Genomic DNA, 13,765 nt, shown 5'->3' on the forward strand with positions numbered 1-13,765 from the left:
GCATCTTATATGATGCACTCCACTTGGAAAATTTTCCAGGCTCTGCTGAAATTTTTGCTGACGCTGTCTGCTCGTGTAGAGTAACTTCTCTCTGAGATGTTCTTTCGTTTTGATTCATCATCCTGCGTAAGCATGAAATAGCTGCATTAATAAATATCAGCCACGTGAAGGCTCTTCCTTCTAACAGGGTCCTGGCTTTTGCAGGAGATTGGCCGCATTTCAATAGAGATGCATGGGACTCTGGAGGACCAGCTCAACCACTTGCGGCAATATGAGAAAAGCATTGTGAATTACAAACCAAAGATCGACCAGTTGGAAGGAGACCACCAACAGATCCAGGAGGCGCTTATCTTTGACAACAAGCACACCAACTACACCATGGAGGTAAATGTTTTGCAGTGCCTTTTCCCTGCTGGAATGTAGTGCCAGCAGATCAGACAGATCGATCTGTTGTTGCACCAGCTGCATCCAGTTCAGGCAATATGTTGTGGTTCTTAGGAAAACGGAGAGCTTGACAGAACGGCCAAGCATGCAACATCATGTCACTGAAATTCTTTTCAGCCTTACTGTACTTTATGCCAACCCAGTCTGTGGTACTTCATACAGTGTCACATTGCCTTCCACAATACAGACAACAGAAATAACCTAAATCAGATCAACAGTATTGCTTGAAAAATTGGCTGGTCTTGTATCCTGGCTGTGTTAGCCCACTAACTGGAACTAGAAAGCCCACACAAGTGTTGGTGATTTTGAGCTGCTAATAGCATGGAAGAAGAAAAAAGTCCAACAGAACCTTTTCAAGATAAGCATCTGGCTTTCTGTTGACAGCATGAGGTTTCATGGAAAAAAACTGAATTCAACATGACTCCATCAAAACACAGACAGGCTTTGAAACTTGCTTTTTTGTTTCTGGCCAGCCCTGGCCACAGATGTAGTGGAGCACCAGTATATTCCAAGGATTGTGGTTCATTTATTTTCTCGGTTCATGTAAAGAGAGCTTTCTGTCCAAATAAGTCCTATAAGCATCATCTTTTGTGTTAAAGGCTCCCAGTGTGCTAAGCTACAAGGGAAAGGACCTTTGCAATAGGACCAGGACTTTATTATGAGCAGAAAGTGGCCTCTTCAATACTTTGTCCTGTCAAAATTCACATTTTAAACATCCAGTTGGCTCACACGGCAGATGAGAAGGAAGCTCTTCTGAGCAAAGAGACTGCCTTGGCCATGAGGATCACTTAATTTGCCACAAGTGGCACGTTTCATCTAGTAGCCTTAGAGGCAGAAGAGCTACTTTTTAATCTTAAAATTGTCTTATTCTCTTTTTTTCCAGCATATTCGAGTGGGCTGGGAGCAGCTATTAACAACAATTGCTAGAACCATTAATGAAGTGGAAAATCAGATTCTGACCCGTGATGCCAAAGGAATAAGCCAGGAACAGATGAATGAGTTCCGAGCCTCTTTCAACCATTTTGACAGGGTAAGTCAGTGTTGACTGCAGCTTGGTAAGCTGCAAGCTTCCATGTAGACTGCACAGTGCAATAAGAAACAGTCACCATGATAAAACTAAATCAGTAGAATATGTTTGATTCTTAAAAATGCCACTCCTGTGGAGCATGGAGACTGAGAAGTGATCATTAGGCTGGAAGATATCTGAAATTCAAAGATCCCTGGTAAAGATAATGTTTGAAAATGTTTGAAGGCTTATTTAGGAAATTTGGTTTTTAGCTCACTATCTTGATTTATAGAATCCTTTGGAGCAGCCATCTTTCACTCTAACAGACTATCACATAAACTGGTATTTAAAAAAACAGCATTGCTCTTGTATGGAGCAAACAGGAGGATCAGCACAACACTGCAAAATGTAAATAAACCCTGATGTAAAGCCTGCCTTGCCTTACTGTGGAAATATATGTCAAGGCACTAACAGATACAAAAAGAAAAGATTTCCTCAAAGAAAATCCTCCCCTTGGTTATCCACCCTCCCTGCAGCTCTTCCTTTTATGGTGAGAAGCCATCAGCTAGCATCCTTCTATTGACCAAATCAGAAGCTTTCACACATGGAAGCAGAGACAGCAGTCCAAACCTGACACCATCTCACAACTGGCTGTAGGTTCAGTTGTTAACCCCCTCAATGTTTGGAAATCCATGAGCAGCCTGCAGGTACTAAATCAGTGATGAAAATGTAGGTGCTTTCCACCATTTGCTGCACGAGTCAGACTGTTTGAAAGATCTCCTGAGAGCAGGGCTGCAGCTTCCCCTCTCAGAGGCTGACAACACTTTCAGATTGCTGAGCACATTTGAGCCACTCTCTAGCTTTTCAAAGGCAAATCAAAACCAAGTCTTCCTTCCTTAGCAGGCCCCAGCCCTGTAGATTTACCATTTTTACCTGTATGTCATTTGCCCTTTCCTCCACAACAGTCTGAATGATAATGCAAAAAGATCGTGTCTTTCCCAGTCTTCGTCTATGTATTTGAGTTATGAAGGCTTAACACTGGCTTTAAAAAGCTGATTGTTTGAGAAGAGTCACAGGAATTGGCTCCACAATTATGTTTGTAGCTTCCTTTCTATGGCCAAAGATGGTGGCTGCTGGTGGGGACTTTTCAATTACCTGGGGCTGTCCTGAGCTAAAATTCTGTGGGGCAAATGGGGATTCTCAGTTCATGTGGTAGTTTGTGATCATGGATACATCTGAACACTGGGAGAGCAGGGAATAAGCAAGGGAAAGAGCAGCTGCCAAACCTCATTGTGCCATGCTGTACAGTAGTTTCAAGCTGAACACTTCAAACAGCTTGCCAGTCAAAGTTCCACCTTATGTGCAGGTCTCATGAGTACAGCAATAACACTGCTCCCTTGAGCTTCAGCTGTTTTTCTTTGTCTGCTCCTGGGATGCACTGACAGCTCAGCTTCCTTGGGTGTGTTGCCAAGCATACTTGCCCTCACCTACTCCTTTGGTGGGACTGTTGACTAAAAGAATAAGGCAATGCTTCCCACTGCCTCTTCCTGCTTACCTGCACTCCAGTTACCAGTGAAACACAGGGCTTCTGGCACTATGGATAACAAGCAGTGATGCAAGTAATTCACTTGGGAGATGGAGGTCTTCAGGCTTCTGAGCAACGACTGTTTTTATTATTCAGACACTCTCAAGATGTGATGAGCTTTCTCAGAAGGAACTGTTCCAAGAGCATTTTTAGCACATGCTGAAATGTCATTGTGATATCTAATGTGCACTTTTTATTTTTCTTTCCTGTGTTTCTATCTGCATGTCATTCTTCCTCTCCCTGTCCTCTCACCCACTGCATGGTGCACCCGTTTGTTGTCTTTCCGCCTCCCTTTGATTTCCTCTGTGTCTTCCTTCCTTCTGCCCCACACCGTCACCCCACTGGCACTGCATGTCCTGCTGCCTGGCACACCGCATAACCAGGACCACTCCGGCACACTTGGCCCTGAGGAATTCAAAGCCTGTCTCATCAGCTTGGGTTACGATATTGGAAACGATGCACAGGTACTGAATGCTAGTGGTGAACACAGACAGATATTAAGCTATGAAAAAATAACGTTTTTTTTTCCCTTTCTTTTCTTGTTTGTCTTAATCTATTTGTCATCGTTGTTCTTGTGTTTGACTATATATGCGTCACTTTTCCGTTCTGCTTTATCTCTAAATGTACCTTGGTATCTGTTCCTTCTTAATTCTGTAATGGTTTGTCTTGTGGGAATTCCTTTTATGTCTTCAAACTATTCCATTTACTTCTGTGTCACTTAACACTCCTTCTCTTGTCCATCTCTCACTGTGTCTTACTTAAATCTTTTGCTTTTTTGTCATTGTTTTCCATGTGTGCTAACTATTCTGTGTCCAAAACAACTTTCACATCATGGTTTCACAAACTGCCTTTGCTACATTGTTTTTCATTGTCCTGTAAATACTTTTTTCCATCTCCTCCTCCCTAAAACTCATTCTTTGTAATGTCTCATGTGGGTTCATTTCTCTCTGGATTGGTCTTCCTTTTCTCTCTCGGCTTTTCCCATCTTTGCATCACTCTCTGTAGAAGAAGACTGGTATGATGGATTGTGAAGATTTCCGAGCCTGCCTTATCTCCATGGGTTACAATATGGTAATGTAGAGCCCTCTATCACTTCTGTTCAAAGTGATTCTTTTAGCCACCTTCAGAAAGAAAGGGAGAATGTGTAGTGAGTGAATCAAGGTAAATATGATCTTATTTTCCAGCAATTGAAGTTCAATCCAGTACATGTAAAATTGTCTTGCAGCAGTAGCTGAAGATTAAAAAATGATATCATTGTCTTAATTCTTTGTATTTCAAATGAGAATTATATTTATCAAACTGTGCAGCTACAAGTGGAAGAAACTTTCTTATGTTGGTACATATGCTCTACATAGTGGCACATAAGTTCCCCAGACCTAAGCATCAATTGAACTCTTCTGGAAGCCTGACTTCTGAATGCAGTCAAAGTTGCTTCTCTCATTCCTACCACTTATTTCACATGTCTTTGTTTGCGTAAGTAGGTTCAAGTCCCATTCATCCTCCCTGTAATTTTTCCCTCACCAAAGCACTTGCACATCCATGTGGCACCTTGAGAAGCACGATAACTAATGCAGAGTTTCACCAAAGACTGATATTCATCAGAGGGCAGGAGAAGACCACAGTGCAAAAATGTTGAGCTCTACTCTCAGTATCTTTTTTCTGATGTCAGGCAAAGCAGTGTTTGTCTTATCAACCCAGTGTAAACATAGACACTTTTTGATGCAGTGTGCCAATCTGCAGTAACATTTGATGAGATACTTCAATTAATCTGGACGGTATACTGATCTAGAGGTATTAGAATAGTATGTACCCAGGAGAATACTCAGCCCTGCTTCCCTCTCATCGTTACTTGGGGAGAAAGGAATCCCCACAGATGAGAATAGATAATATTTTGTTTACATAAAAAAGGTAAAAAAATAAAAACCTACAGAAAACCAGAAATCTCACATCACGGTTTTTTCTTCTGTAGTAAACTTATCTGTAGAACCTTTCCTGTAAAAGCTACTTTCCTGTAAAAGCTACTTCCCTGAGCCTTTCCAGATATAGAAGACCTTTTCTGCAAAGCCTGTCTAGTTAGAATAACCAGAAAACATTCAAAACCCCAGAGATGTTTCTGCTGGTGGATTCTGTTCTAGTAGCAGAAGAGAACCATGAAAGTTTAGGAAATAAAAGGATGCAATGAATACAGATCTTCCAGTATTGCTACAGACATCTAGCACAGCATCTACTACAGAGAAAGCTGCATCTTCTCAAGTCTATATGATATTGTTCCTAGTAGAAGCTTTATCCTAGAGCTAGTTGGAATTAGATGGTATTTTAGGGCACAGCTGAGAATATTTTATTCCAAAGGACAAATGAGTGGGAGTTGTGTAGGGGGCACACAAGAGCCAGATTTAAAAAAAAAGTACTCTAATGCGAGGTTGAAGTTGTTTCTGTTTGACTTTGCTTTCCCAGCTGTGAGATGTGCTGCTGAACAGTTTCTCCTCACTTTCCTGGCACTGCTGCCCAAGTGTCCAGGCTTACATGACTCTCTTGTTCTCCAGGGAGAGGCAGAGTTTGCCCGCATCATGAGCATCGTCGACCCTAATCGCATGGGTGTAGTGACGTTCCAGGCCTTCATCGACTTCATGTCTCGGGAAACAGCAGATACAGATACTGCTGACCAGGTTATGGCTTCTTTCAAGATCCTGGCTGGAGATAAGGTGAGGCTCTGTGGTCTTCCTTCCAATCTGTATCGTTCCTGCCTTCCTTTTTCCCTTCTGTCTGCAAGAGGAAGTGTCGAGGGAAGCACTCTGTAGCAAGGAAGGCATTTTCACAGGAACACTGCAGTGCTGGAGGAGTGCAAGGCTAAAGTGTGGGTTAATGAGCAGCCTGCCAAGGCACTTGAAAGCCCTGTTCAGCTGTCAGCAGATCAGCAGAACTATGCTGCTCACTCTTGCATTAAAAAATTTATTAAGAGCTCAGTTTCAATTTGTTACTTTAAAATGTATGAATAGATTAAACAGATGGCTCTTGATTAATCTTCTTGAAAAACTATTAATTACTGACAGCTATAAACTTGAGACAATCTTTGTAGATATATCTGTGGCACTACAGTCATTATACAGTCAATCACAGAATGCTACACATGATCCTAGCCAAAAGGCTGAGAGGTGAGACTAGGCTGTCATTAAAGATATGCTGTATCTGCAAGCTGTACAATTTTAGAAGGGCATACTGCAATAATAAATTGGTTGAAAATAAGAAAAATCACGGGATGGTGGTGACATATTACTCTTCTAAATTTGAAACATCAGTGGAACCAGATGATACAAAAGAATTATGTATTCTTAATTTTCTTACATAAAAATCCCCACTGGTCTTCAATGTAATTGAAAAAAATAAGTGGTATCTCTAATATAATGATTCTCTGTGTTTTCTGATGATTTTATTCATTTCACATGAAACATGGGATTCTGTTTCTCAGGCTACAGTAAGTTATTCTTTCAGCCAGTACTGGTTTCTTGCTTCACCAATCATCTTTTCATAACCTGTAACATGGAAACACCAATCATCTTTTCATAACCTGTAACATGGAAACCCATAGTGTCCATCTTTCTCTAAGGCACAGTACCTGAGCAAAGCCAGTTCTATTGTCTTTCAAGGCCTGAAAATTCCACTTTATTGTGGTGGGCTAAACACTAAGAAAGGAAGCTTTTGGGGATATAGTGTTATTTACTAACTCATTTATTCTTTACAGTACATTAAATATAATTTTTGGTGTTTAATATGCTGCAGTGACTATAACATGAATCAGACAGTATTTCATTATGAAGAAAAATCTCCTACTCATTCCAATCACATAATTAAAGGCATGAAAAAAGGAATAGAAAGGAAAAGGAGAGAGAGAGAGACTCTGAAACCTGAGGTGTTACTCAGAAAACTGCGAGTGAGTCAGCTAAACACAACCTACTGGTTAGCAAACAGGCAGTTACTGTTACTAGCTGCATGAAAAGACCCCAAGCTAGTCTCACTTCAGCTGAATGAATCTCCAGAAGGCAAATTTATCTAAGACATTTTGCTTGCTTATTAAAAATGTCCGCCATAAAAGAGAAGAATTATTAGCAGAGCTGTGAAAGCTTCCAAAAGTGTTCACTTGTCTGCTGCCTGCAGTGGTGCCACCAGCCAGTGCTAGTGGGGCTGGCTCCTTTTCATGCTCTGAGGAGAGGAAATGGCAGCTCCCAAGCAGCACAAACTGCTGCCAGCCAGGGGCAAGATCCAAATGAAGTTTCTGCTTCTTCCTGTTTGCCTTAAGCTGGACCTCCACTTTCACTGAGAAGGTACCACAATTTATCTGAACTCCCACCAGGCCTTTTCTTTAGGTGTGCCAGCATGTCTCCTGCAGAAACAGTCTTCCTCTCCTCTGTAAAAGCATGTTCTTGGCCAAGCAGTAAGGAGAGCAACTACATTTCCCTGACAGGTGCATGCCTGGCAAGCTCTGTTTATGGGCACACAGCAAAAGTCTCGTTATTGTGGTCAGCCCCTGACTGCCGTCTGCTGCCCTGTGGATGCAGGCAGTGGGGTCCCTCTGAGGGATGTTGGTGCTTTGAAGATAACGTCTGCCTTATCCTGTGTCTTCGTTGCAGAACTACATCACTGTGGATGAGTTACGGCGGGAACTGCCTCCTGATCAGGCTGAGTACTGCATTGCTAGAATGGCACCCTACAATGGCCGTGATGCTGTACCCGGTGCCCTGGACTACATGTCTTTCTCCACGGCGCTCTATGGCGAAAGTGACCTTTAACTTTTTTCTGTCCCACCACACAACCCTCCCCTCTCCCCGTCCAACACACCCCTCTTTCTCTTTGCAAAGCAGCCTCTGCTCCGCTCTTTTTTGTGTTTCCCTGTTTTGCTTCAGATAACAGATCATGTTTTTAAATGGGGGGGAGGACATTGACATGACACCGCCTACCTTGCCCTTGAAATGACAGTTTACAAAATTATTTTGTGCAAAAAAGTTACGTTTTAAAAAGAACAGACATATTTTATTATAGAAAAGGGTATTTTTCTCCACCAGATTGAAACTTAAAAAGAAAATGTTCAAATATTGCACCAAATATTTTTTGTTGTGACATAGAAAGTCGAGCACAATGTTACATTCCATCCTTTCCAAAAAGAACCAACCAACAACAAAACGCCACTTGTTCTGTTAACTTCTACATTTGCGTATGTCTCTTTATCACGTTTATCTTTGGAGGGGGGAAGGCACACAAGTGCATGTGTTTGCTGGTTCACTCATTTCATGAAAATATTTTATGATAAACTTTTGAAATTGCTGTGTTTTCTAGGGAAAAAATAATGTACACAGCTCATGTTTTCATATTTAATTAAAAAATACAATATGCCTCCTATGTTTATCAGTGCACAACATTTTTTGTTGCTGAGAGTTGTCTGGTTTCAGATGAAGCTTGAGAGTTGATAACTTTGATATTGCTTGTCACAAACCATATTAAAAATTTCTTGTGATAACAGATCTAGGCTTTATTCATTTGTATAGTGAATGTTTAGTTCTCTTTAGTTGAAACCACATACACGAAGAGAATCCGAAATGCTTTTCAGTTGAAATTACAATCCTTTGAATGTCAGCTTCCCACCTCCTTAAACTTTTCATTTCTGTTGAATTAAATTGGACATTACACAGCTTTCTGGCCACTTTAAACTAGATGGATTGTTTTTAATCATCCCTGACACAGATCTCCAGGACAATATCCTCGTTATTCCTTTAAAAACAGCACAGAATTAATTACAGAGCTATGCAAACAATCACCGCATTTTGAACCATCTAATGAAGGATTCCTCCACTATTCCATGCTCAGCATTGGATAGCTCACTGCTTTTGATATTGTATCTTCTGACATCATAAATTCCTCCACCACTCATGAACACCTTTGTAGTCAACATTCAAAAGAAACCAGCCTTCAGAACAACTCTTTGGGGACCTTTCATGAATCAAAATATATGCAAATGCACGTGCCTGGGAATTAGCAAGGGGAAGGGGCTAATCCCTGTTGTCTCAGATTACAAATACATTTCTTGCCCTCCCACAACTTTTTTAGGAGTCGTGGATTTTAAGGATAAAAATCTTCATTAGCGCTTCATGATGCATTTCAAGTAAGCTTTTTAGGTATAACGTAAATTTATATAACCTAGCATACTTTAAAAAAAAAAAACAACGGAAAGTAATATCAAGAAGTGAGGCAAATAACCATTGGAGTGACCACTATATAGAGAAAAGACCCGTGTTATCTTAAAACAGAGTGTGCTGTGGGTGTCCAGCTCCCCTGGTGTGCTCTCAATGTGAGTGGAGCCGGGTGTGTCCTGAGCAATCCAAGTGGCAGTTCTCTGCCAGTCTGTGCTTAGAGATCTCAAAAGTCTTGACAAAAAGCTAAATGAGCTGTGTTTGTGTTTTTACTCTTCAATAGGATTCACACAAAACCCCAACTGGGCATAAGCATTTCTGTTTTTTTGAGACCGAAAGCAAATGTGTGGCTCTGCCCTGCTGGCAGCACAAACTGTGGCAGCATGGGGCCTATGGCAATCCTGGCTTTGCTGTGCTAGTACCACAGAACTGCGTCCTCAGCTTAAGCTATGGTGTTTCTGAGAATCTGAATACTGCTCAAAATATTGACAAGAGGTGTACTGATAATTCTAGGCACATGGACTGGTATTCCTTCTCCACAGCCTCTGCGATGGCTAGAGCTGACGTCACCCAGTCTTTGACACCCAGGGGGCAGACAAAGCCCCCCCATCCCCATGATACACGCAGAGGAGCTCTGTGATGCTGCAGCACATTGGCCTTCTTCACCTGTGGCACAAAATGCATCTTGCACTCATGTGGCCTAACCTCTCTGGCAGTTGCTATGCTGAAATTTGAATACAGCTTCTTGTGTTAGGATCATGGTTTTGAAGCTAATGTGCCGCTCTTCAGCCAAATCCTGACATCAGCCTCCATTAAATTCCTCTCTGGAAGCAGCTGTCAGCAGCTCAGTGACTGCCCCCACTCCTGCCAAGAACAGAAGCAACACAGAGCGTGTCTCAAGTTCACATCTCCCATTCAGAGATGAACTGATTGTTTTCATCAGTCTGTCGGATTCCCCATGTTCAGGCACGGCCTTGGAATAATGTTTTTTCCCAGAAATTAACCATTGTCATTTCATAGCTGTTGACATCTTCAGCTCTGGAGACCTCGGTACCTGCCCCTGCATGTGACTGCATGATGGCCCAAGGACAAAAGCACATCAGTGCTCAGAAAACAAGGAGCTGTCCTGCCTGCAGAATGTCAGCCACATTTCTAAAAGTCTCTCAAATACGTACTGTGACTGCTGCTTGTCTTCAGTGCTGCCAGATCTGGTTTTGGAACAGAAGAGCAGAGCCAAGATGCTCAGAAGACAATGAAAGGAAACTGGTCTGCAACCTTGAATGAACTTAGTTTCTAAGAAGCATTCATACATCCACAGAGGATTGGTCCAGATGAATCAGACTGGCTGGTTTTATCAGTGAACTAACAGGGATAGCAAGGAGTAATAAGAAGAAGGCTGTTAATGGCTGTGAAAACAAACAGTATGCATTAAAATGACTTTTCAGAAACCAGAATGCAGGTACAATTTTCAGACCATAACATTATTTGTACTAAATTATTTACATAACAGATGTTCGGTAGAACAGATACTAAGAGTGCTTCATCCCAATTAATTAATCAAATTGCCTGGTTAACTGAGTACCAGAAGAGTCACTACCATGTAAGACCTTAAAATCCTGAAAAGCCATAAGCTTCTGGGAAAGTCTTAGTCTTAATAAACCTGGATTAGCAAAGGATAGGGCATACCCTAAGACAAACAGGTAACCAGAGCATTCCCCAGCATGCACTGAGGAGATGTGTTTGATGAGCAGTCAGTAGAGAAGACAGCCACTGCAAGGGGCAGAGCTGACTGGCAGGCTCTGTTCTGGAAATGATGTCTGTGAGGCTATTTCAGGTGGACAAATCTATCAGCTTAAGTCTACTGAAAGGGAAGGAATAAAATTAATCTTTGCTACATTCTGTGGACTTAGAGACAATATAGGCTACGCACCTCACCAACAAAATATTTGATTCTTCTTTTATCTGGACACCATACAACAGTCAGGAAGTAATTCCTTGGTTTTGTGCTCTGACTTATGCTTTGATTACTGGGGTATACACGCATGAAAATATGTTGGTACAAAATGCAATCATTTCTTATCTCTTCTTAGCAAGTTTGTTCACACCTTGCCACTTGTCAGTAGTTCACAGCCTAGCAACCATCGTGTTAGGTGTCACTTGAGCAAAATAGCCAGAATGTTCACAAGCCATAGCAAAACCTCTTGACAGAAACAGATATCAGCATGTTTCTCTCAGACAGCCCCAAGCTGGGATCCCAAAGAAACAAAGCTCTGGTTTCACAGCTGCAGGTGGGCGTCTCTGTGCTATAACACAGAGTCCTACATCTCTCACTACTGCTTCCTGGCAGCTCAGCATGTGGGTATTTTTGGTCACTAAGTGACCCACACCTGCCCCTATGTCCCGTGCAGGGACCTGACTCCAGGCCTTGGGCTCCATCTTAGACTCTGGGTTGCTGCACTTCTGAGGTGGGTGCTGTGGTGAGCACAGCTCAGTTGTTAAGTGTCTCCAGCCAGAAGCCATTTGCCTGTGGTCCTCAGGGAAGTCCACAGAGAACTGAACCCAGCTCTGTTACATTCCACTCAAAGTGCCACGGGCATCTCTGAAGGATCCCACGCCTTTTTCCCAAACCATTCCACCTAGTTCCCCAGTTTCTGTTGCTACTTTCTGTGTGTACCCTGTGACTTTGGCTGTACATGTTTGCCTAAAACCAGGGACAAATTTTAAACTGCAGGGTTAAGAACACATTTTATGCCTTCTTTATTATTAGGCACACTCAACACTGCCACCATCACTTTAATGAAAGTGATGTAATTTCAGTATTCAGTATTGAAATTTCAGTAATGAAAGTGACTCTCCTACTGCTTCTTAGTTGAATAAGACATAGTCTTTCATCGGTGGCACCAAACCACACCATCCTGCATTCTGCCTCAGATAAAATAAAATGTCTTCTTCAAGGAAAAAAGAAAGCAATGCACGTACCCTCATAATGAGCAGATTATGTTGTTTAAGCATGCTGAATCCAGCTGAGTGTTTGTTTGCATTTGTAGGCGTGCAGTCAGGATGCTATTTGTTCCCAGTGGGCTTTCCTATGAGCTGCTCAAAATAACTAGGGAACTAAGATGCAGCTCTATCGCGAGAGTAGATTTTGCACATGATAACATCCAGAAACACTACCCACTTGCTAGAGGCAACACTGCAGGTTCTTCAAATGCTGTACGTCATGCCTTTTGCTGCCATGCAGTGTCCACATCCAAGAAAGGGAAATCGGGACTGCAGTCTGGCCCAGGCACTGCTGGTGCACTCAGAGCTCTGTTCCAGACACACCACCGCATTCTTCCCCACTGACATGATCCAGAGTGCAGAGATGATTTGCAGGATTAAACCAAAATGCTTTAATTGGGCTTCCATGACTTATCTTCATTATTGCCAGTAACTCCAATCCTTATTGCTCTCATACCATTCCAAGACTGCCACCTAAGGAGCTTTTTTTCTGCTTCTGAACTCCTTACACAGCAATTCAAGCATAAAGACACGCTGAGACTGGTGGTACTCCTGCAATATTCCAGCTCTGCTATCTGCACAGAATATCTGCACAGAGAGTCACACAGCTGTGCCATTTTGGGTGTCCTGGGCAATGTTAAGAAATAAATTAAACCACCTTACAACTGTATGGTGTTTTCTGAGTTGTAAGACATATTTCCCCAGCTACGACCGCCTACTTTTTTAACCGCAGACAGCTTTGCTGAACTGCTAGATCACACCTTTTTCTTACCAAAGGCGTTCACCTTGCAGCAAAGGCCAGCAGCACCCTGGGCAGTGTTAGGCACACGACAACACCGGGTTTTTTGTTCTAGGGGCAGGCAAACACCGGCACAGGCTGCCGGCTCTCCTCCCGGGACATCTCCAGCAGCCGCCGAAGCTGAAGTCCAGGCCTAACGCAATCAAAGGGGCAGACAGACACACCGCGCGGCGTCCGGATGGCGAGAATTTAACGAGCTGCGCTGCAACGAAGGACACAGCAGCGCTCACCTCGCTCCTTGCATCGTGACTTGTCACGAACCGCACCGCCGGAACGCCACGATCGGGCCCGTTCTCGGGCACCAACAGACCCGCCCGGCCCCGCAGCCGCCCCTCTCCCCGCGCGGCCCCCTCGCGGCGCGGCTCGGCGCAGCGACACCGCCGCCATCCGCACGGCAGCTCGCGGCCCCGGCAGGCAGCGCGGCACAGCAGGGGGCCGGGGCGCGGCCCGCCGCGCGGCACTCTGGGACTTGGAGTCGGACGTCGGCGGTTGCGCAGCATCCGTTGGGGGCGCGCGGCGTTGCTGGTCTCTCGTAGGAACGAGGCAGCCATTGCCGCCGCGGCCGGGAAGAGCGCTCTCTCTCCTCACGGCCCGCAGGACTCAGCGCCCGGCGACGGTGAGCGGCGCCGCTCCCGCCCAGCGGAGGGAGGCGCGGGGCGGAGGGCCGGGCGGAGGGTTGCGAGCGGGCTCTTCGAGGCCGGGCCGCGCCGTGCGGCCTCCGCGGGGCGGGGATGGGCCCGGCCTTTCTCGCG

General features: G+C 43.8%; 2 protein-coding genes and 1 long non-coding RNA gene across 7 annotated transcripts in view; 2 read left to right on the top strand and 1 right to left on the bottom strand.

The window, feature by feature from the left end:
* ACTN1 (actinin alpha 1) overlaps nt 1-8,548 on the top strand; it is an 80,422-nt gene extending 71,874 nt beyond the window's left edge. For 2 of the 4 annotated variants that reach the window (XM_042814839.1, XM_042814837.1), the window contains exons 17-21: nt 205-384; nt 1,328-1,474; nt 4,041-4,106; nt 5,579-5,737; nt 7,661-8,548. In XM_042814839.1, coding sequence (XP_042670773.1) covers nt 205-384; nt 1,328-1,474; nt 4,041-4,106; nt 5,579-5,737; nt 7,661-7,819 — 711 coding nt within the window. In that variant the 3' untranslated portion in view covers nt 7,820-8,548. Of the gene's footprint in view, nt 1-204; nt 385-1,327; nt 1,475-3,418; nt 3,500-4,040; nt 4,107-5,578; nt 5,738-7,660 lie in introns of all 4 variants that reach the window. The other 2 variants (XM_042814838.1, XM_042814836.1) reach the window with 2 other exon arrangements.
* On the bottom strand, nt 8,034-13,314 carry LOC122158277. Its single transcript, XR_006168182.1, has 2 exons — nt 12,194-13,314; nt 8,034-10,620 (listed from the first exon to the last, which is right to left on the bottom strand). It is a non-coding gene; the product is annotated as an uncharacterized LOC122158277 (long non-coding RNA).
* A 200-nt stretch (nt 13,315-13,514) lies between these two features.
* Nucleotides 13,515-13,765, top strand: part of LOC122157843 (serine/arginine-rich splicing factor 5-like) — a 16,483-nt gene continuing 16,232 nt past the window's right edge. For both annotated transcript variants that reach the window (XM_042814024.1, XM_042814023.1), the window contains exon 1: nt 13,515-13,629. The gene's annotated coding sequence lies outside the window, so the exon portion shown is untranslated. The remainder of the gene's footprint in view (nt 13,630-13,765) is intronic.

Source organism: Centrocercus urophasianus, unplaced genomic scaffold, assembly GCF_019232065.1.
Source record: "Centrocercus urophasianus isolate 14NV4802_14NV808 unplaced genomic scaffold, USGS_Curo_1.0 seq_14, whole genome shotgun sequence".
Classification (NCBI taxonomy): domain Eukaryota; kingdom Metazoa; phylum Chordata; class Aves; order Galliformes; family Phasianidae; genus Centrocercus; species Centrocercus urophasianus.